The sequence below is a fragment of the Urocitellus parryii genome, chromosome 2 (genome assembly GCF_045843805.1).
Source record: "Urocitellus parryii isolate mUroPar1 chromosome 2, mUroPar1.hap1, whole genome shotgun sequence".
Classification (NCBI taxonomy): Eukaryota; Metazoa; Chordata; class Mammalia; order Rodentia; family Sciuridae; genus Urocitellus; species Urocitellus parryii.
The window spans coordinates 184,195,001-184,219,785 of record NC_135532.1 but is presented as its reverse complement, the minus strand read 5'-3'; the positions used below and the strand labels follow the sequence as shown (position 1 = coordinate 184,219,785).

The 24,785-nt window shown below is 38.7% G+C and overlaps 1 protein-coding gene across 1 annotated transcript in view; it reads right to left on the bottom strand.

Annotated features, from left to right (window-relative positions):
* Igf2bp2 (insulin like growth factor 2 mRNA binding protein 2) overlaps positions 1-8,865 on the bottom strand; it is a 46,203-nt gene extending 37,338 nt beyond the window's left edge. The window contains exons 1-4 of the mRNA XM_077795019.1: positions 8,828-8,865; positions 7,629-7,680; positions 3,069-3,120; positions 2,601-2,664 (exon numbers count right to left, since the gene is read on the bottom strand). Of these exons, the coding sequence (XP_077651145.1) occupies positions 2,601-2,664; positions 3,069-3,120; positions 7,629-7,673 (161 nt within the window). The 5' untranslated portion in view covers positions 7,674-7,680; positions 8,828-8,865. The remainder of the gene's footprint in view (positions 1-2,600; positions 2,665-3,068; positions 3,121-7,628; positions 7,681-8,827) is intronic.
* Between the last annotated feature and the right edge of the window lie 15,920 nt (positions 8,866-24,785).

The window sequence follows — 24,785 nt, the reverse complement described above, 5'->3', positions numbered from 1 at the left end:
CTATTATGTGGATTATAGATATCACTGTGATAGGGGGTAAAGAATAACTCACTTTTGTACTTTAAAAATTATACATGAGGCAGAACAATTCCTTCTTTTTTTTTTTTTTTTGTTGTTGCTGGGGGGGGGGGTCCCAGGGATTGAACTCAGGGGCACTTAACCACAGAGCCACATCCCTGGACCTTTTTTTTTTTTTTTTTTGTATTTTATATAGAGACAGGATCTCACTGAGTTGTTTAGGGCCTCGCTAAATTGCTGAGGCTGGCTTTAAACTCATGATCCTCCTGCCTCAGCCTCCCGAGCTGCTGGACTTATAGGCATGCACAACCGTGCTGGGCTCTTCCCATGGTTTTGGCAGCAGCATTAATCGAATTCTACTAAGTTAATGTATAATAGGGTTTGTGAATTTATCACAAATAAGCACTGTCTGAATTTAAAAAGGCAAGAGAGTAACCTGTATGGGTGTTCACCGAAGTGGCAGCAGGATAGAAAATAGAATGGTGGTTGCTGGTGGGACTATAAATTGGTGCAACCACTCTGGAAATCAATATGGTGATCCCTCAGAAAACCTGGAATGGAACCACCATTTGATCCAGTTATCCCACTCTTCGGCATATACCCAAAGAACTTAAAATCAGCATACTACAGTGACACGGCCACATCAATGTTTATAGCAGCTCAATTCACAATAGCTAAGCTACAGAAACAACCTAGGTACCCTTCAATAGATGAAAGGATAAAGAAAATGTGGTATATATACACAATGGATATTACTGAGCCATAAAGAAGAATGAAATTATGGGCATTTGCCAGCAAATGGATGAAACTAGAGACTATCATACTAAGAGGAATAAGCCAATCCTTAGAAACCAAAGACCGAATGTTCTCTCAAATATATGGATGCTAACACACAATAAGGGTTGGGAGAGGGAAGAATAGAAGTTCACTGGATTAGACAAAGGGGAATGAAGGAAAGGTAGAAGGGTTCAGAATAGGAAAGACAGTAGAATGAATTGGGCAAAACCTTCCTATGTTCTTACATGAATACAGGACCAGTGTAACTCATGTACAACCACAAGAATGGGAAATTACACTCCATGTATGTAGGATAGGTCAAAATACATTCTACTGTCATGTATAACTAAAAAGAATAAAAATTTTTTAAAAAAGCTAGAATGGTAGGTTCTTAGAGTATCTTCAGTTGACACATGTGCTAAAGTTAATGGCAAATAAATCTTTTTTTTCAGTGCAAAATTAACTTTCTCAAAACTGTTGGTATGAGAATGTGTTAAAATATCTTTACGTGTGTTAAAAACTAGCAAAAGCAGTTGAGATTATAATCCTGGATGGATACATTAGGTAGGAGTTCAGGGACACCAAGATGGCGGAGACAGGGTATCAAAAGCTGCTGGAGGAAAAGACAATAAATCCCATTACCATGACAACTCTCACCAAATTTTAAAATGACCAATGGAAGTAAAGTGGACAGTATTCTAATTAGGTTTTCTAAAGTAACTAATGGCAGGGACGGATTGGAAAACATTCTGATTAGGTATCATAAGATAACCAACAGGAGAAAATGGGGTAAGGCCTTCAATCAGGTCCGTATAGGGAAGAGAATGCTGCATAGACATTGTGCAGACACTGGGGGCCTTGACCCTCTCTCTCTGGCTCAGCCCACTCTGTTCTACGTAACAGAGTGCTATCTTCACCTTCAATATATCAGTGCTCTATCTGCTACTTCTGTGTGTCTTCGCTCAATTCCTTATTCGGAATGCCTAGGACCTAGACTTGGACTAGACGCTCCAACAGGAACAGATATATAACCAAAGTTAGGCCACAGGCATAAAGTAAGACCACATGTGGCCAGAGTTCTAGCTATGATGACCTGACCAGCACTTCAAGAACCTCCTTTAAAAAAGGAACTTTTTTTTTTTTTTTTTTTTTTTAAAGAACTCAGTCCCATGTTCGTCAACAATTAAGCTTAAATTATCAATCACAGAAGCAATGTAATAATGGAGACTAGGAGGAGAATGGGGGTAGAGATAAGAACCTAAGCCATGTCCCACTCCCAGATAATTCACCCACTGCTGCTGGCACTGAGATAGATCCTTTTTTTTAATAATATATAGAGGAAAATGTCATGTTTCAGTACCCATCGAATGAGTGTGAACAGAAACAGGCTGTGTATTTTCCCCATGGCCCACGAAGGAAGCTCTGAGTACAAGGAACTCCAAGTGGTTGTCAAAACAGAGTCCAAAAGACACGGCCCTCTATTCCCAACCATGTCAGGACACAGCATCCACCTTTGTTTTAATGCCAATGTTCAACATTTTTTAAGATAGTTTCTGCACAATCACCAAACATCGTCAATGAATGTCCTGGGGCTCCTCTGCATATTGAAAGTGGCTGGAATACGTTGGAGCTATACCAATATGCCAACTGTGGCTCAGGTGTCATGAGCTCCTGGGATGTGTCAAAGGGGGCATGGATTGACCTCCACCAATCTTCTTAGAAAGGGTTTATAAACACAGGACTCAATGGAATTCCAAGACAAAATCAAAATAAATTCAAAAGGAAATAAACCTGAGTCCACGTACATTTTTGCTTCTTCTCTTGTTGCATAGGTAACGTTGACAACAGCAGTTTCTGTGTCTGTGTTGACTATGGAAGAAACAAAAACTGTATTATCATTTTTAAAAAGTCAGTCACTCTCTGGCTCAAGGTAGACAGACTAGCTTTAGAGAAAATGTACCAAATATGTCACTGAACTCTGTAGGTATTTACATTGTTATATTTATTCCAATACATTCGCAGTAACTTGTCCTCAACTTATGAAACACATTTATAACACATTTATAATAGATTGTATACACAACAGTTTTATTTTCACTTATTTTATAAACACTTTTGCATGAATATATGTACTTTTTAAATATAGTTTTCATTGTTAATGTTGACATGGAATTGCAGTGAGCAAATGTGCCACGATTTGCCTAACCATAACCCATAAGGCAAATCTGCTGCTCCCAATAGTTACTACTATAAATAGTGTTGCTAAAAATCACCTTTGTTGCAAACATCATTTGACTTTGTATTCTTCTGAATTACTTCTGTAGGCTAAAATAAATCGAAGAAGAAAACAATTGGGTAAAAGAACATGATATTGTTTTTCTTTACAGTACTGAGGATCAAATAGGCCTTACTCATGCTAGGCAAGTACTCTACTATTATATTCATAGCCCCAATATGAAGCTTTTTTTTTTTTTTTCTTTAGCACCAGGGATGCTCTATCATTGAGCTAATTCCCAACCCTTTAGATTTTTTGAGACAGGGTCTCACTAGGTTGCCCAGGTTGGCCTTGGACTTGAGATCCTCCTGCCTTAGCCTTAGAGTCACTGGGATTACAGACAGGTGTGTACCATCATTCTGGGCCTCAACATGATGCTTTTTACTACATATTTAGACTGCTCTCCTAGGAGTCTGGATAAATTTTACTGTACCACTACTAAGATATACATTTTAATTATTATTATTTTCAATTGTTTAAAATAATTACGTATGTAAGAAAATGTTTTAATTTTGTTAAAATTTAACTGACAAGTAAAACTATATATTTACAGTATATAACATGATGTTTTGATAAATGCATATATTATGGAATGGCTTAATCAAGCTACTTAACAGATGCATTATCTCACATACTATGTTTTTGTGTGGTGAGAACACTAAACCCACTCTCAGCGATTTTCAACCATATAATATATTGTTATTAACTAGAGTCACCATGATGTACTCTCTTGCATTTATTCTTCCCATCTAAATGAAATTTTGTATCCTTTGGCCAATATCTCCTCTACCCAGTAACCCTCAGCCTCTGCTTACCATTATTTTATGAAAGTGCTTTTATTCTTCACTTATTAATGAAGTTGAACCATTACTATTTTTGTTTCCCTGTGACCATATTCCTTGACTGCTTGCGTGGGTTAAATCTATTAACTGTGAACAATAAAGAATATTGACAACTCTACATAACTTGAGTAAAGGAGAGAACACATCAACTCTGAGACTGGCCAAGGAGGGCTCACTCTAGTCTGGCTTATCTTGGTTTATAATTGCTCAGCATCTCTTTTTCCATAGTTGGAGATTCAAAAATAAAAAAAGTTTCCAGATAAAATTTTCTCCATGTAAACCAGTAAAATTAAGCTAAAAATATTTATTCTTCCAAAACAGACGACTAAATCGAATCCTCTCTTTAAACAAACTGCTGGAGGGGCTGGGAGTGCAGCTCTGTGCCAGGCTGCTTGCCTCACATGCTCGAGGCCCCGGGTTCCACCCCTGGCACCGCAGGGGTAAGAAAAAAAAAAGCTGTTGCAGGAGTTAACAGCCAGATTAAGTTAATTTAAGAAAACCACTGTAAAGCTGTTTTACAAAGTAATAATAAAATCCTATAACCTATATAAAATCCTATAATAAAATCCATCACACTTGAGCTTCAGGAATTCTGTAACCTCCTCTACCTGTCACATGATCCAGTGTTTGCAGAAAGGCTAATTTTTCTGGTTTATGATTTCTATAAGATTCTCAACGGGATTTGGGACCTCAAAGGGGTTAAAGATTTTTAGGTTAAAAAAAAAAAACATCGTTTGTCCAATCACTTGAAAGTAGCTTCAGCCTTTACGGGGGTCGGGGTGTTTAATCATCAACCAGAACTGTCCCTGAGGTCCATGGCATAAATGCAAAGCCCAGCCCTAGTCTTTGCCTGGAAACGTTCATCTTGCTAATTCACACGTATCCAGGACAGAACAACAACATGTGCCCAAAAGTGTCCTCACAATTCAACATGTGCCCAAAAGTGTCTCTCAATATGGAACAGAAAGCTGCAGGGGTTTCCTACTGGCTGCTTCCTAGGATTGCAGATGAGGCTGCAGAAACAGCCTCCCAGAAAACCCTGTGCATGAAGCCTCCTGAATACAGCTGTCCACTAAGACTCAGATGCTCAGGTTCTATTTCCACTTCTTAGCCATATTCCCTGTTCAAAAATGTTCCTCTTCAGGAAATCAGGCAGTTTTTTGATTCTGGAATGAGCTGGAAGATCCATTCAAATCACTTATTTTTTTTTGGATTCAAAACTATTATGTTTTCTAAAACTCAACTAAAAATGTTTTCCCTTTGAATTAGGAATCACCCAAGAAAGAGAGTGATTAATCAAGAGCTCAACAGTTTTGTCCTGTAGTTGTGAAGACACTGGAAATGATCAGGAGCTATAAGCTGCCCCAGGGAACTGGGATATTTCCTTTCTTTTCTTTTTTCTTTTTTTTTTTTTTTATATCAGGGATGCATAACTACTGAGCCACATCTCCAGTCCTTTGATTTTTTATTATTATTTTTTATTTTGAGACAGTGTAGATAATTTGCTTAGGGTCTCACTAAGTTGCTGAGGCTGACTTTGGACTTGTGATCCTCCTGCCTCAGCCTCCCATGCTGCTGGGATTACAGGGGATATTTCTTCCTTAGGTAGCACTGTATGGAATTTATAACATGGTCTTAGCTAGGAACTTATATGTTCATGTCTGTAAGGCTATCTAGCCAACCACATCCAATCATAAGAATGTCTTCTTGTCCATACTGAAGGAAATAAGAACTGAGAAATAAAATCCTTGTAAATCATGTCTTCTTCTGAGGTCTTTCCATTCACCTTTGGCCATGAACGGGTAGGAGCATAAATGTGAATAATGATATTTTTAATACTCATAGAGTGGGGAACATATTTTTTTAAATATTTATTTTTTAGTTGGACACAATATCTTTATTTTATTTATTTATTTTTACGTGGTGCTGAGGATTGAACCCAGTGCCTTGCACATGCTAGGTGGAGTGCTCTACCGCTGAGCCACCACCCCAGCCCAGTGGGAAACATCTGCTATAAAACTATTCTATTAATTATACTGGCAGACAGAAGAGATTTCATGGGTCTCCTATGATTTTTTCCTAAGTAAACCTTTATAATCCCTTAAGATTATATAAAACTCCATTATTCACAAGGACTTTCTGTAGAATCTCTTTAGGTGGCACAACCATCAGTGATATAAAGGCAGGAGAGAAATGATGCTCTCCATTTTACACATGCGGAAACTGAGTCTGGTTGAGTGACTTTTCCAGGCTCGTGGTCAGTAAGTTACTGAAATTACATTCTGCTCTCTTGGCAAGGTAAAAAAATTTTATTATGCTACTACCATTCATATCAGGAATCAACTTTTGGCATGTACTTTTTTGGGACTCTTTTTTTTTTAATAGAGCATTATAATTATACGCAGTATTTGGGTGCATCCTGATAAAATCATAAATTCATGGAAAACTATTTCAATCCATGTTTCCCTACTTTTTCCTTCCCTCCTCCCTCTCTCCATTCTCCTTCCTCTACTCTACTGATCTTCCTTTTACTCATTATTTATTTATTTTATTGGTTCTTTTTACTCACAAAGGTGAAATTCCCTTTGGTATATTTATATATGCTCATAGAATGAGTTTTTAAAATTCATTCCACATTTTCTCCCCTTTCCTGTCCCTCCTCTCTCCCTCTCGATCTCCTTCTTCTACTCTACTGATCTTCCCTATGTCTTTATGATATCTAATCCTTCCCTCCTTCTTTCCTTTATTTTGCTCTAGCTTCCATATATGAGAGAAAACTTTCGACCTTTGATTTTCTGAGACTGGCTAATATCACCTAGCTTGATGTTCTCTATTTCTATTCATTTACCAGCAAATGCCATAACTTTTCTTTATGGCCAAGTAAAACTCTATTGTGTATATATACCACAATTTCTTATGTTTTTACGTAAGAAATTATGTTAATACATTCATCTACTGATAGGCATCAGGGTTGGCTCCATAATTTACCTATTGTGACCTGTGCTGCTATAAAACATTTTTTTCTGGGAGTTCTAATGAGTTACATAAGACATCAGCTTCAGCAGCTACTCCCTCACTTTTTAATTTTTTTTTTTTAATCATAGAATTTCATGCTTTACAAGATAAAAATGAGGATGGCAGAAGTAAAGTTAGTATTCTCTGGGCCTTTGCAGCACTGTTTTTAAGACAGTAGTTATTAAGACTTGAGTGCACACAAAAATCACTCAGGGTACTTGATTTCTGAGCTCTTTCTCCAAAGAATCTTATTAGTGAAACCTTAGAGTGGAAAGCTAGGAGTCTGCATTTTCATAAGCACGGCTGGAGATTCTTGGGACAGGAGCCCTACTCTTTGGAAAACATTCAATGCAGGACATTAGGGATGTGTTCCTCTTAGCTGATGAAAACAAATAGCAGCAGGGTAAATCCATTTACTCTTAAGTGAATTTAGCTTACTCGGTCCTGACAAGTGTTTCTCTAGTGCCCGAGCACACTGCACAGCATAAGGAAAACAGGCTAAGAGTCATATTTAGTTGAAAAACAAAACTATATAGACATACACAAAGATACAGATATCTCTCTCACACACACAGTTATTTAACATACACCTTAGAAAGCGTGTTTCAAATATGAATTTACTATTCTTCTCTGGAGTTGCCTATAAGAAATAACAGGTATTATCCCTCTCTAAAACTCAGGCTAATTTCCTTACTTATTACCTTGTTCCACATTCTCCACCGTCCCATACTGAGCCAAAAGTCCATCCAGTACCTGTAAAAGGAAGCTGCAGTGTCAGAATGGGAAGAAACAATCACCAAAAAAAAAAAAAAATATATATATATATATATATATATAGATATATAGATATATAGATAGATAGATAGATAGATAGATAGATATAGATAGATATAGATAGATATAGATATCCCCCAGCAAGCAAATGAAAGCAAAACAAGAATGGATACATAAATGTTTAATTAAATTGCTTTCAGGCCATCCAGAAATACAGTTAGAACTGAACAAATATTACGGGGACTTTGATTTGCTTATTGTCTCCCAAGTAATCAGTTCACTCAAGTGACACCACAGAATTTTAAAGCCTTGGTAGCTGCTGACAGTCACTCATTATGATGGCTGGATTCACTCACTGCTCTTTCAAGAGAAGCAGAATAAAGTACAGGGCTCACTTCTCCCTCCTGTAAGATTTAACAATTCTTCCTTCAGTTTTCCTCCAGGGATCTCCTTATTTTTTAAGGCAGCAGGATGTGTATGTTTAAAACTTTCCATAATAAAAAGCATTATTTTAAAGTAATGAAAACATTAGAAAAAAATTCTATTTCCTTTAAGGCTATTTTGATTTCCTTTGGGTTGAGGAATACAACATGGGACAGTTTTTAAATAATGCAATAAAGCTACTCCCAATAGTTTATCTTATTTAAATTTAAGATAGCAATCTTAGAAGAAGTTTTATAGCTCTGAAAATATATCTTAACTGTTACTCATAGTAACTAATTCAAAACAAACAAAAAACCTGCTCAAACTAACAAACAGCTTTCTATTTTTGCTGGTTTTCCATTGATTTTTTTTTCTAATCATAATTTGGAAAGATAAAATCTTTTACCCAAATCTTGAGGTTAAAAACCACAAACCAGGTAAGCGTTTTGTTTCACAGCTTGGTTGCTGGTGCTTGGTGGCCTGGCTCTTCAGAAGACAGCATGAGAGATCAAAGTACATGCCACATAGTGAAAAGGCCAAATGTACCCCGAGACCCATGGCCATACCAGGGCACTGAGAGAGGAAGAGACAGGACCCCAGACTCTGCAGAGAAGTCTCAGGACCTCTAATTCCTGAATGTGAAAGGAAACTAAAAAAGGGAGAAAGTGTCTTGGTAATTTATTGATAAGAAATATTGACCTACCTCCCATTGCAGGTGAGGAGGGATGTTTCGAATCTGAATTTTCCTGCTCCTGTAAAGATAAAATCACAGTCTATAACACTTTCTGTAGGACACCAACTTCAGCAAATAACAAACACAGGCTCAAGACCATAACTGAATTCACTTTATCACTGTATTTACCAAGGCAGCCACAAAAGATTCCTACTGTGAATCATGAGCATCATGTTTTAAAGTTTTCAATTACTTTTGGGGAAAAAAAATCTGAGAAATCCTAACAAACTAAAGAAACAACAATTTAAATACAGATCTGCCCTTCCAACTTCCTATCAAAGTAGTTAGAATTTAAATTGCCATATAGATTCTGTTTCTAGAATTTCCTTCAAAATTCAAGGTCCTATAACTGACCTCTCCCAAATACTACGTAGGTTTGAACATGCTACATAAAGTTCCACATATCACGGGCTTTAAAAAAAGTCAGATTTACAATAAATGGGATGGAATCAAATTAAAAAGTTTCTTTACAGCAAAGGAAACAGGAATATGGAGAGCCTACAGAATGGGAGAAAATCTTTGCCACCTGTACCTCAGATAGGCATTAATCTCCGAGATATATAAAGAACTCAAAAAACAAATAATCCAATTAATAAATGGGCAAAGAAACTGAACAGGCACTGCACAGAAGAAGAAATATGATCAGTTAATAAATATATGAAAAAATGTTCAATATCACTAGCAATTAGAGAAATGCAAATTAAAACTACATTGAGATTTCATCTCACTCCAGTCAGAATGGCAATTGTCAAGCGTATAATAACAATAAATGTTGGCGAGGATGTGGGGGAAAAGGTACATTCATACACTGCTGGTGGGACTGCAAATTGGTGCAATTACTCTGGAAAACAGTGTGGAGATTCCTAAGAAAACTTGGAATGGAACCATCATTTGACCCAGTTACCTCACTCCTTGGTTTATACCCAAAGGACTTAATATCAACTTTACTATAGTGACATGGCCACATCAATGTTTATAGCAGCTCAATTCACAATAGCTAAACTATGGAACCAACCTAGGTGCCCTTCAACAGATGAATGGATAAAGAAAATGTGGTGTATATATACACAGTGGAATACTACTCAGCTATAAAGAGAAATGAAATTATGGCATTTGCCAGTAAATGAATGAAACTGGAGACTATCATACTAAGTGAAACAAGCCAATCTGAAAAACCAAAAGCCAAATGTTCTCTCTGATATGTGGATGCTAACTCACAATGGGGCTGGGGGAATAGAGAAGACTAGAAGTACTCTGGATTAGACAAAGGGAATGAAGGGAAGGGAGGGGAGAATGGTAATAGGAGAGACAGAAGAATGAATCAAACAGTACTTTCCTTTGTGCATATATGAATACAGGACTAATGTAATTCTATATCATGTACAACCAGAAGAATGAAAAGTTACATTCCATGTATGTATAATATGTCAAAATAAATTCTAGACATGTATAACTAAAAAGAACAAATAAAAAAAGATAAAATTGAACAAAACCAAAAAAAATTAAAAAGGTCAGATTTAATTGGCTCCTTAAGAAGTAAAATTCATTTTCAGAAGTCAATTATTTCTGAATTGGCAATATAATTATGGTTCAAAAATTAAGACATTGTAAAAACGTAGGCTGTGAAAGTCTTCCTTCACCCCATTCAGAAATGCTTTTACTACACCTTTGTGTTACCTTCAATTTCTTTGTGTAAGTACAAACTTACTTCATCTTCTTCTTACAGAAACACCTGCATATTCTACACACACTCTGCATCTTGCTTTTTCCAGATAACAGTAACATCCTGGAGATCTCTCTCTAACTACTGAGATCTCTCTCAGTAGTTAGAGAACTTCCTCGGGCTATTTTATATGACAGAGATGTCCTTGCAAATATTTCGCCCACCACCTACCCATGGACATTTGGATCTTTCCCTGCCTTTTTAGGGCAATGGTTCATATAAAACTGCCAACAGCATCCCATACAGTGGCTACATGGAATTTTTCCATGAAAGATTTCACCAAGTCTATTTGTAGAAAAGGCATCAGGATTTAAGGAAACAGAGTACTTCCAAAGAAAAATATATTTTGTTATTCCCAAATATAAACATTGACTTCAATTTAATCAAAATTTATTGGTATAAATTCCATAATAAGAAACACATGAGCACTATGAAATTTGAACAAAGAGAGCTACTGTAGCATTATTTGTAATGAAGATCGGAAGCTAAATGTCTATGAACTGCAAATCAATATATAATTAAATGGCTATAATAAGGAACATCATATAGCTGTTAAGAATGAAGTAGACAGAGATAGGTGCACTATCATAGAAAACTTTCCAAGACATGCTGATATAAGAGAGTTTATTACAGATTAAGTTGATCCTGCTTTTTTTTTTTTAAAGCACAAACCAAAACTATACTATTAAATAGGTACATATGTAAATGCCCTGAAAAAAAATACCTACAAGAAGATCTGATTAGTAAAAAGGTATTTTTAATTCTCATTTTAAAAAATAGGAATATATTTGTGTTTTATCTTCCTTGCTTTAAAAAACAAACTGTTAAAACTTCTAAAGTGGCTTTAAATATATATATATATATATATATATACTGATTATGTTTCTTCTTCTATGAAGTACCTGTTCAGTTCCTTTGCCCATTTATTAATTGGGTTATTTGGCTTTTTGATGTTAAGTTTGCCTGCTAAGTCAAAGGAGGAAGAAGGAGAAGAGGAGATGGCAGCAGCAAACACATACCTCCTTTTTCCATGATTAGATTAGACATTCTTGCAATCTTACTTCATGAGTATTCATTGATTTGGCAACACCTTTGTTCAAAGTGTAAAAGTAGGGAAATTGCTCAGGGCAGATACTCCTGCATCCTCACTGAACCAGATTGAAACAATTTATGCTTCCCATAAAGACTGCACATCAGGCCATCAGTTCAGTACCCAGACTGATTAAGTTCTAGTGTGAAGCAGGACATTAGCAGCAATCATCTTTAAAAAGTTGTCTGTTGTACCTCTAATCTCAGAGAAAGAAAAGAAAGAAAGAAAAAAAGAAAACTGAGAACTAAAAAAAAAAGGAGGAGTGGAGATCACCACAGCATAAACAATAAGCTGGGGCTCCATCTGGTCACCTGTGACTCTTCAGAGGGACTGTCATTCAGGTCAGGGTCTCTGATCTGCTGGCTCCTACCACATCATGTAGACAAACAAGTAGTCTGCTGTGGATTACTCCATTTTGAGTACCAATGCCAAGGTAGAAGGACTCTATGCCTTGTTTGTACAAGTACACAACCATCTGCCCAGCATAACCCTAAGGCACAAGTTGATAAACACCTTTTTTGTGCCAACAGATCAAACTAAATCAGGAGCACCTGGATACATGGGCATCCCAAATCACATCAAAAACACCCAGACAGAGGAGCTTATCAACTCCACATGACATGACCCCCTCATCTAAGATCCATTAAAGGAGATTCCCCCCACACCATCCAGATTGGACACAGCAGGATCCTGACCCTGTCACCTGGTTACTCATTACAACCTTGCCCAGGTAACAACCTTCCATTCTGTTTCTGGGCTTCAGTGTAGTGCAGTTTCTTCTGCCTGTAAGAATAACACATGGCCCACTCTAAGCCAGCACCCAAATGCTGGGACCCAAATGTGGGAACTCCATCCCTCCATCAGGAACCTGCAGAACTGGTTCATTAAACCTCTTATCTGAGGGTTGGGGATATAGCTCAGTTGATAGAGTGCTTGCTTTGTATGCACAAGGTCCTGGGTTCTAATCCCCAGCACCACCAAAAGGGGGGGTGGCGGGACCCTTAGCTGAGTCCCTATAGTTGTTGTTTGCCCTCAAATATGCTCTCTGCCTTTGTTCTTGGCACAGCATCCTGTAACAACACTGTGGCCACCTTAGTCCTTAGTCTTTCTGTAAAACATGTATATCATTGTATGAAATACGATGTGTGACTTATTACAGATATTAGAAATTAAGATTGGAATGCAATAATTGAATTTGTAATTGTTAGCCTGACAACCAGTTGACCCACTAGCACTTGGTGAAAAGCAACTGATGAAGGTAGTGTAGCTTGTGAATTTATTGTTATGTGGGAAGACACAAACATACTTGGTTTATGTTAAGGTTTAGCCTGCTCAGGACAGAAGAGCAAGCTCTTTTCCCTCTTTGGACAAGTAAGCCAGTATTTGGCTTGGTCTTAAATAAGAAATGCGAGTCTTTTTCCTTTTGAAATCCATTAAAGTGTGTCTTCTTTTAAAAAGGCAAATTCATACAATGACTTAGAAAAGTACAAGAAAACAAATCTTTGTCCCTTACAAAAAAAATTTTTTTTCCACAATTCCTTTGTCTTAAAAAAGAAATCAAGGGGCTGGGGTTGTGGCTCAGTGGTGGAACACTTGCCTAGCATGTGTGAGGCATTGGGTTCAACTCTCAGCACTGCATATAAATAAATAAATAGGGCTGAGACTGTGGCTCAGCGGTAGCACACTTGCCTGGCATGTGTGAGGCACTGGGTTTGATTCTCAGCACCATGTATAAATAAATAAAATAACTATCTATCAACAACTAAGAAAAAAATTTTTTAAAAAGTCCATTGACAACTAAAAAAATATTTTAAAAAATAAATCAAGCTTCTCTAAACATATGTAAACGGAATTTCTCATGTTCACTGGCACAGAATTAGGACAGCAGGGTCTTAGCTGGTCTCTGTTTCTGTCTTGGGCCTGCCTCCCTCTTCTCTCCTCCATTCCTCATCTGGCTGCCAGTGACTTTCTAAAACACAGGCACACTGGTTCTGCCTTCTTTGAATGGTTCCCCATCCCTGAATCCAAATTCCCCTTCCTGACCCTGTGGCTGTCTCCTTTCCCATCTCTCTTTAAAAACTCCTGTATACCTGTAGTATTTCAGGCACCAGGGCTGGGCTTTCATACCGGCAGTGCACCTTAAACCAAGAGTAAAGAGGGCAGCAGGGGTATGGCTGCTCCCCCCCCCACCCCCCGCCGTAGTACTAGGAATCAAACTCAGTGGTATGCTACCACTGAGCCATGCACGTCCCAGCCCTTTTTATTTTGAGACAGGGTTTTGCTAATTGCAAAGCCTGGTCTTGAACTCACAAACCTCCTCCCTTATCCTTCTGAGTAGCTGCAATTACAGATATGCATCACAGAACCCAAATGAAAAGGTGCCTTTTTTTTTTTTTTTTTTTTTGGTACCAGGGATTGAACCCAGAGGTACTTTACCACAGAGCCACATCCCCAGCTCTTTTTAATACTTTATTTAGAGACACAGTCTCAGCCTCACTAATTTGCTTAGTGTCTTGCTAAGTTGCTGAAGCTGGCTTTGAACTTGCTATCCTGCCTCAGCCTCCCAAGCTGATACGATTACAGGCATACGTCACTGTGCCTGGTAAAGGGTGCGATTTAAAAAAAAAAAATATATATATATATATATATATATATATATATAATATATTAGTTGTAGATGAACACAGTACCTTTTTATAATTTATTTATTTTTATGTGGTGCTAAGGATGGAACCCTGGTGCCTCACACGTGCTAGGCAAGTGCTCTGCCACTGAGCTACAACCCCAGCCCAAGGGTGCTCTTTAATATAAAAAAATACGTAGGCTTTTTCCCTTGACTTTGGAATTCAGGAACTCAAAACTTCCTGCTCTCATATTCAAGGAACTAAGTGGGGTAGGCAAAGGCAAGAAGCCCAGCCTCCATGCACCAGGAAAAGGGAAATGCAGCCTGATAATCCCCTGGCTTCACTGGGGAGCTGGCTACTTTGATTCTATGTTCTGGTTAGTTGGTGATTAAACAAGTGTAGACTGTCAACTGTAAAGAACTACAAAACAGAATATACTTAATCCCAATTCATCTAACAAATTCAGCTGATGGTTTACGAGGCTTTTCAACATATAAGTGCCTCCGTGTGTTCTCTCTGAATGTGTTACTATCTCTGCACTGTAGGTGTCAGGAGGTAATAGAAGGTTCCAACTGAGTGGATTTCAAATAAACTAAATGTCTATGATTATGAATTTCAAGGGCCTGCCAGAACTTATTTTGTCATGGTAAGATTTGTTGCTAAAATAAATGGACAATCAGCTGGGGAGATAAAAATCACAATCATTGAGGAATCTCTGTGAAATAAAAGAACCCTTTCATTTGTGTTCTCAAGGGGGAAAAGAAAGTAAAGCGCCTGCTTGTGAGGGTAACCTCTGATCTTCAGGTGTATTATTAAGTGTAGGTGTTTTCAGTCAAGCCTTGACCACACTGGGTGTTTGAGCAGAGAACAAACTGAACATGAATTGGGGGACCTGGCTCATGGGATCCTCAGGGAAACTGTGGGCAAGAGAGGTCATAGAGGAAGCAAGGAGGGCCTGTGAGAGTCTTCTGGGGTTCAGTTAGGGATTCAACCCAGCTAGGCCCCATCTGTTTCCATAGCAGCTCTGAGCTCCATCAAATGCCACAAAGTCCTCATCTTGGAGGGAAATCTGAACACCTCAGAGAGTGTGCTCTGTACAGAGAGGCAGGTGTGCTGACTGAGTCCACGGACAGTGACAGAGAAGGGGTTACCAGAGTCTCCTAGCCCCAGCCATAATCTGCTATGGTCAAATTGTACTGCGTACCATGCACTCACGATGTGTGGAGCATTTTAACTGTTTCCCAGTCCTAATTACTATTAAAAGCTCCCCTTAAGACTCTGGACATTTTGTATAAGGGGCCTACTGTGCTAAACGGAACTAGGACTGAGGGCAGCTCAGAGAAGCAAAGAAATGGCTGATGATAGCCAAGTCCAATCCTCTACCTGATGGTCTATTAAAGTTCTCCCTCCTGACACTCACACACACACACACACACACACACACACACACACACACTGCGAATAGCAGCAATGTCCTGGGCCAAATCATAAAATAATTAAGTCCAATATTATGGTGACCCCTTGCAAAGAGTTTGAGCCAGGAAAATTGTACTTACAAATCCCATAACTTCCCTTTCTCTGTAAACTCATGTCCATAAAACCATAAACCCCCAGCAGCCCTAACAACTCAAACTTCCGGAGAATCAGGGCCAGAATTCACAAAAGTCCACTTGTTTAATGGAACAGAAATCAGTAAATATGATAAGCTTCTTGGTCTACTATAATAAAATTCTATAGAGTGGGTGATATATATATCTATACACACACACACACACACACACACACACACACACACACACAACAACCTTATTTCTCATATAGTGTTAGAGGCTGGGAAGGCCAAGATCAAGGTCCCAGCATCTGGTGAGGGCCTTCATGGTGAAGCATCCCATGGTGGAGGGAAGAGTGTGAGAGAGAGGGAGGCAGGGAGATAGACAGGGGCTACCTCTGAATGCCCTCACGTATGAATTGGGCAGGGTGGGGGGAACGAACTTCCAGCTCATAGCAATAAGCAATAGTCCAGGACCTTGTAATTTGTTTACTTTCTCATTCTCTCCAAAAGAGCCCACCAGCTCATAAATAGATCTTGACTCTTGAAGAGGTCACTAACAACACCATGTTTGCATTTTGAGGGAAACTTTGGAAATCCTTTTTTCCCCATTTAATTATAAATGCTATTTATTAACTTCAGAGAATCTTAATTGTTTGCTGTCGGGAGAAATAGAAAGGGAAAGAAGAAATGTCAATGGGATGCTAAGAAGACAGGTCAGATGGTTACTCCTGGGCAGAACAGTGAAGAGATTGGATTTTCCTAGTGAGTTGGGTAGGATGAGTGCAATCTGCATTAAGTAACCAGCAAGCTTCATTCCAACTCTAGGATTCTAAAATCTTTTGGTAAGGGGTGTGAAAACCATTTCCCATCAAAAGGAACCAGTACGCTTGTTTACAGACTAGAATCATCATACACTGTCCTAGTGAAATATATCACCAGGTTTCTCAGAGATTCAATATTTTACCTCTTTAAAAAGAAAGTTAATATCTGACTTTTAAAAATTTTTTAGTGAACAGGCTTCTTTTACTGGAACAGTGATAAACAGTACAACTATTTGAACCGAAACAAGACTAAAAGTCTAAATAATTATTTAAGGAAAGACAAATATTTTTCTTTGTTAAAGACCTCTTTAGGAAACTGAAGGGGAAAATCCCTGACACAGGAAAATTGTGACACTCTTATGTAGGTCTGTGTATAATTCCCCACAGATAACATCATCTCTCGCATACACTACCTTCTCCTCAACTCATTTTGTGACAATATAAAGAAACAGTTTTACCAGAACTTCTCACGGTCCTCACTGAACACTGTCTGTTCCCCATCCCTGAAGTTACTCTATTGAATGAAGTCTAAAAAGGTTTCAAAAGTACATCCCAAACATTCTTCACAGTGCTTTTAGCAAGAAGATTTCACCAACACCCGCCTTCATGAATGCTGCGCTTCTCCCTGAAGCCTTACCACCTCTTAGGATGGACACATTGCCACCCACACTTCTCAGATAAATAAACAGAGAAGCTGATGAGTCCCTTATCTCACTCTAGCAGCTGGGGTGTGATGTTTTTTATTTGTGTTTTATATATTTCAATAGATGCTCTAAAAAGGTCACTCTAGAATTGTCAATTCACCAATAAAAATCAATATTTGAAGTATGTATTTCATTGTCAATGAATTTTGGACAAGATAGGGTCCCCTTGGACAAGTCTTAGGAAAATGCATCTTAGGAATGGATGTCCAGTTATTCCTTTCAGCTTCAACCTCAAATGCAGGCTCTGACCAAAAATATATCCTCCAGGAAGCATTATTTTGAAAGCTTCACCAAAGGTGTGAGTTTGTGAGAAATCACCCACCTCACAATTCTGTTTATCACTGCCCCCCGAATCCCTGGCTGAGACCAAGCCTCACTGGGCAAGAATAAGTTTGAGAACCCTACGCAAAATATGTATTACTGTACAGGGAAGGGTAGAGAGAGCCAGACCCGGTCCTCAGAAGGGCTAGGACATGTGTGTGTACCTAAGTACAAACATGCATTTGGATTCAGGAAGGTGAGCTTTCAAGATGCAAGGTTGGGTCTTTGTGAGCCACAAATCTGAATGACTGCTTCCACTTTTTCAAGATCTAAACAAGAGTAAGAAATGAAACTATTTCCTTTAATGCTTTCACTCTGTGACGTTTCCAGTTAACCTAACCCAAAATGTACTTCTAGAGAAGTACATTTATACAGCCCCTCTACACATTATCTGTAATTAAGCCTAGGGGGGAAAAAACAAAATAACATATATAAACACAATACAACCCAAGTCATATTAGAAATACATAAATGTCCTGTGTGACAGGGTGAACAAACATGGCCAATCACTAACAACTGGGCCAACCTTTCAGCGTCTCATCCATTGGTTTGCAAAGAACTTTTTTCTCTGTAGTTCTCCGAACAGCTCCTGAATCTTCCCCTTTCCTTCCCTCCCTACTACCTGTGTCTTTTTCATTTTAATTCCCCTTCAGCCCAAGCAGGAGCTAGAACACACCATACTCAGCAACCAGCGATCCAGGAGCATATGCTGCCAACAGCTGTCCCTGCTTTCCTGGCCCACTCCCTCCCACTCTCTGCCTTCCCAGCAGGAGAGGAACTTGCGCTCTCTAATGACACTGACTGGTCTTCAAACACATCAATTTACTTTATTCTCCTTTACGAGTGAATGGTAGCCAACACTATTTTACCTCTGAAAAGTAGAAATTATTCCTGCCAATTATAAAAGACTTTGATCTTCTTCCTTACAGTCATTATGATGATTAAGGAAAGTTAAATTCATCTCTAATACAGCCCTGAACCCCAGGAAAGCAAGGAACGGCAGAGCAGATCAGCCAAACCATGGGCTCCTCCCTCACAAAGGAGCTCCTTCCTTTTGCCAGGTAAATCAAATAGTATCACCATCTCACCAAGAAATGATCATGTCACCTATGCTTAGGGTCAGAGGCACGAACATCAAAAACCACCCATAACCCCAATTTTTTTTACTGGAAGTTAATAGACATTTTATTTGATTTCTAAGTCTAGGATAATTTCTAAGGCTAAACATAAGCTATTCCAAATTCATTTAACAAATGCTCTCTAAACACCTATTATAGGCCATCGGTATTAGGCTATTCAATGGTGATCAAAAGTGACGAAAGCAAAAAAGCCCTCAAGTAGCTGAATGTTTTAGGGAAGACAAACCAGGACAATACTGACCCCTGCAATCCTCAAAACTTGCTACTTAATAAGCCATATGATGTACTTTGTAGTTGGCTGTGTCATCCAATTCCCTGCCTTCTTCTAGCTCATATTTTTAGATTTTTAAAAATATCTTTAAACAGCTCTTTCTGCACAGTAGTCTAATCCCACAATAGCGGCTAGTAAAGAGCATGATACGGTGGCTGTGGGAGCCAAAGCCCAGGGAGGGCTGTGGTGTGAGAGCAGTGGACATCATCCCTGCCCCAGGGGCTTGTCAGGGACGCTTTCCTTCACTCAGGATCCGTCCTTGGGCACTTAGGTCCCTGTGTTTCCTCTGCTTCACAAAGGGACACTGAAGAAAAAAAAAAAAAAAAGAGAAAGAAAACCTAGGATGATTCTGTTTACTTGCTCCAGAAGAGAGAAAGGGAAGGAATTTTTAAAAATACCACAGGAAGTTATTTATCAAAATTTGAGAGGAGCTAGAAAAATAATTTCTCACACAAAACCAAATTAAAAAAAAAAAAAGCATTTCACAGGATATAAAGAAAAACATATCAATGAACACCTCTAGTGTCTCCTAGAAGATGCTAGGTTTATGTGTTTACCAGGTCTTCTGTGATGACAGGTTTGGTCTGGGTGGCACTGCTGGGAGGTCACCAAACCTTGGGGAGATGGGGCCTAGTGGGAGGCCTTTAGGTCACTAGGGGTCTCGGGTATTTCCCGTGTGACCCCTTTGGCAGGTCTCATGAGAAGATTATTAGAAAAGGAGTAAGCTTGGCTCCGCGTTTGCTCCTGTTCAAAATGTAATCACTTTCTTGGTCATGCACAGCTATCCTGGGTGACGTGACATAGCTCTCACCATAACTGAACTGATGCTGGTGCCATGTGCCCTTGAACTTCCAAAACTAAACAAACCTTTTCTTATTATAAAGTTAGTTATAACTAGCTAGCCTCAGGTATTTCATCATAGCAGTGAAAAACTGATACATAACATGCTAATGAAAAGAAAATCATTCGCTCTTAGAACTAATGTTACATGATTTGAATACAATAAAACTCATTTTTTTTTTGAAGTGCTACAGATCAAACTCAGGGCCTCACACAGGTAAGTGCTCTGTCACTAAGCTATATTCCCAGCCCCAAATCCATGTTTTAAAGCCTTAAAAACATGAATAAGGGGAAAGTGAAGTATGAGAGTAAAACTGATCAAATCGTGTCATATGCATAATGGATGAGTGACAATAAAACCCACTCTCTGTATAATTATCAGGCATTAATAAAAAAAGATGAATTAAGGAGAAAGGGCATACAATTATTCTTGTTTTAAAAAGGATTTATCAACTCATTGAGAATGTATCTTAAGATCCCTTTGAAATGAGATGAAGAAAATTAGTGGGGAGATAACTTTTAACATATGAATTTGACTTAAAATCAATTTTGGGAGATTACACTTGTACACAGAGAAATTCTTCCAGTGACGCTGATAATAAAAATGCAAGGTTCCTAAATCCTGTATCCTTCCTGAACAATGCACCTCCAATTCCCATCCCTGCACATTCACGGTTTCTGGGCTGATGACGTGTACACAGCAGTTGCTGAGTAAATTTAATGCATGAATGAATATACATGACAGGGTTAACAGCTCTGGCACTTAGACACAGAATTCCTTCCAGCTGCTGATTCACACTATCTGTCTGCTGAGTTCCTTGTCTTACAAAGACAGTAAACATAGCATCTGTCTCAGTTGGTTCCTGAGTTTTCATCACTTCCTCTCAAGCCATCAACATTAGCTAGGCAGGCTCCAGCACGAACCACCAACAGAAGATGCACATTGGAGCACTGGAGTCCAAACCGGACTTGAATAATAGTGAACAACTTACCTGGCTACCTGGGCAGCCATGGGAGGTCCCTGCTACTGCAGCTTTGAGTTTCTTTTCCTACCTCTTTTTCCTTGCCTGGATGCAGACCAGGACTACCCCGCTACTTTCAGGACTCCGCTCCTTTCCCTGCCCGGAGCCAGGTCCTCGGCAGCATGACTGAGGGAGGGCAGCAGGTGCTCTCTCCCTGCACTGTTCACAGGGTCCCTGTCTCCTTGGCATTGTAATAAGTTCCTGCCCTCTCATCTCATTTTCATCAAACCTCTAGGAATTATGTGGAAGCACTCTACAGACTGTGCTGTGTCCTACAAATGTGGCTATTAGGGTTATTTGATTTTTTATTCATTTACGTTTTTAGTTGTAAATGGACACAATACCTTTGTTTCATTTATTTATTTCTTTTTACATGGGTGCTGAGGATCAAACCCAGTGCCTCTTAATCCTTTCGAGGCAAGCACTCTGCCTCTGAGCCACAATCCCATCCCTATCGGGGTTATTTTGACAGAGGCACAATACTACCTCCAAACTCCCCAGGCTCCTCTCATTCCCAGCTTTGGACCTGACTTGTCAGGGAAAACATTTCCTGGTTTTCCTAGCAGTGTGAATATATCTGACTTTACCTAATGAGTGCCAATCAGGTAATGAGTAAGGAGGCTGAAGCCAGTACTGAACCAGGAAAAGAAAACTACTGAAGTAGCCAGACATGGTGGTGTAGGCCTCCTGGCTCCATCGCAAGTTCAAAGCCAGTCTCGGCAACTTACCAAGGCCCAGTTCCTAGCACCAAAAAAAAAAAAAAAAAAAAAAAGAGGCTACCAAAGTTATACTGTGACCTGTGGATTGGAGTTAAACACGGGGTTTCTTGGCAATGCATAAATGAATATACACAATAGGGTATATTCTATCAAACTGATGGATTATATTTCTCTTTCATTTAAGAACACTTTGATTATTGTACTTATTACATGAGAGAGTACTTTGTTCCTTGCTGTGAAATGTAAATTTGAAATATTCAATTCTGGATATTTGTGGAAATGAAACATTTTTATTTACTAATGTTTATAAACAAAGCAAAAGACCTTGATTTTGCAGGGGAAATGATTTAAGAAAAAAATAATAATTGTAAATATTCCCTGGATTTTTAAACTAATTTTCCCTACCCCTTCGAGTGATAGCAAAGCTGAACACTTATTTCTGCCACTCAACTAGGATCTTTCAAACAAATATTACATATTCTTTTCACAAAGTTCAAAAGCTACCAAAGAATTAAATAGAAACATTTTCCCTTCTGCACCTTCTGATAAAACATTTTATTATTACCAAAGACCATTATTATTTCCACTCAGCAGAGAAACAGAGTGGGATCCATGCCAACCTGGAAACCACAGATCAAGGTTTGAATCCCAACTATCATAGAAGTTGTTAGTGCTCGGTTAGTCAGTTAACCTTTCCAATGCCTCAGATGTAAGGCAGGAAGACAGCACAATATGTAGACAGAATTCATTCCAAATCTAATACTTAAACTTATTTTGACAGGTAAGAGAGGCTACAGCACAGGGATGAGGGAGGAGGGGTGGTAGAGACACTAGGATGAAAAGTATTCATAGCACACGGAGCTCTTCCTCACAATTTTTGTACAGCGATTCTACAGATCTCAGCTCCAACAAAACTGTTTCCAAGAGAAGGTTAGGAAGAGAAAGAAGAGGTGTCCCATGTGGATCTTAATCTACAGATACTGAGTTTAAAACAACAACAACAAATCTTGCACAGTTTGGGGCATGATTTTTAATGATCCTTTAACTAAACAAAGTCCACAGTATTTTATGGTCGATAGCTTACAATCCAAGCACAATGGGTTTGTGACCTGATTTGACTCCTACATCCCATCCCCGCCCCCCCCCCCCCCAGAAAGTTTTAAGTTTACCTTTCTAGTGCCAGGGGTACGCTTGTGTGATCTCTATGGTCTAGACTTGGATGGTGTGGTGCTATTTCATGAAATTTACTACAAATAAAGAGTATTCACAGCTGGGTAAGAACTTGTCCATTTTCCATAGATAATATACAAGTGAATGAGAAGCCTGGAATTGCCAAGGGATTCCACTGAAGTCATAAACCACCAGATCAAAGCTTACATTTCCACTACACAGAAACAGAACCCTGGCCCATAATTCAGATGTTGGTTAATTAGTATTGTATTTATACTCTCCTTGTTATTGCAACTTTGATCTCAACAGCTCTGTAAAGCCCACACTCACAGTTTTAAAGCAGCATGCTGAAGCAGCAGGTAAGAGAAACTTAAGGCATGGCCCATTTATTGGAAGCAGCAGCGAGCAGTTTGATTTAATGGAAACACCATTAGATAACTGTCTGTGGGCCTTTCCAGCTCCAACAGTCAGGTAACAGGTGAGAGAGGCTACAGCACCGGGATGAGGGAGGAGGGGTGGTAGAGACATTAGGATGAGAAGTATTCATAGCACACGGAGTTCTTCTTCATAATTTGTGTGCAGTGATTCTACAGATCTCAGCAAAGCTGGACACTTATATCTGCCACTCAACTAGGATCTTTCAAATATTACATACTTTTCACAAAGTTGAAAAGCTACCAAAGAATTAAATAGAAAAACTTTCCCTTCTGCACCTGTCAGTCCTGTAGGTCCCAACACCAGCAAGCACTCTACCACTGAGCCCTGATGACCATTTCAAAAAACAAAAAACAAAAAAACAAAAAACCCTCCAAAGTTGCCTATACATGGCATATAGTGTGTATTTTTTCCCTCCCAAACACAAATATTAGTGCTCTGTACATAATTTTTTTCTCCCCCCCCAACCCATTCTCCTACCCTCCTCATCAACCACTCCAGCCTCTAGTAACCACCATTCGAATCTCAACTTTTATGAGGATCAAGATTCCACATGAGTGTGATCATACAGTACTTGTCTTTTTGTGCCTGGTTTATTTCACTTAACATAATGCCTCTAGGTTCATCCACATTGTTACAACACAATTTTGTTCTTTTTAATGACTGAATAGTATTCCATTATGTATATGCACAACATTTTCTTTACCCACTGATGAAACACTTGGGTTGATTCCATGCCTTTTCTATTGTGACCATGCTGCAGTGAGCATGGGCTGCCTGCAAATGCCTTTTTAACATATTGATATAATTTCCTTTGGATATACACTCAGTAGTGGGATTGCTGGATGTGTGTGTTTTAAAAAATATTTATTTTTTTAGTTATAGGTAGACACAATATCTTTATTTTTTATTTTTATGTGGTGCTAAAGATCGAACTCAGTGCCTCATGCATGCTAGGCGAACGCTCTAGCTCTGAGCCACAACCCCAGCCCCACAGATGTGTTTATTTTAAACAGTGTATCTTGGAGATTGTTTCATATCTACATACATAAAGCTATATCATTTTTTTGCTAGCTACATAATAATCAACTCTCTGAATAGACATAATTAAACGGTCTCCTGATAGATATGACATTTCTGATATTTTGCTATTTCCAAAAAATAAACATTATAATGAATACTCACCTATCTACCTAGCTATCTCAGTTTGCATGTACTTAGTGTATCTTGGAAGATAAGCTTTCAGAAGTGGAATAGACAGCTATGCATATGTAATGTCAACACACAAATGCAATGTCATTTCCCCACACATCTGGAAATACAATTATTAATTTTTTTGATTTCTGCCCATCTATAGGAGAAACGTGCTATTTTACTTGTATTTTAATTAATGAGTTCAATCAAGAATGAGGGGGCTGGGGATGTGGCTCAAGCGGTAGCGCGCTCGCCTGGCATGCGTGCGGCCCGGGTTCGATCCTCAGCACCACATACCAACAA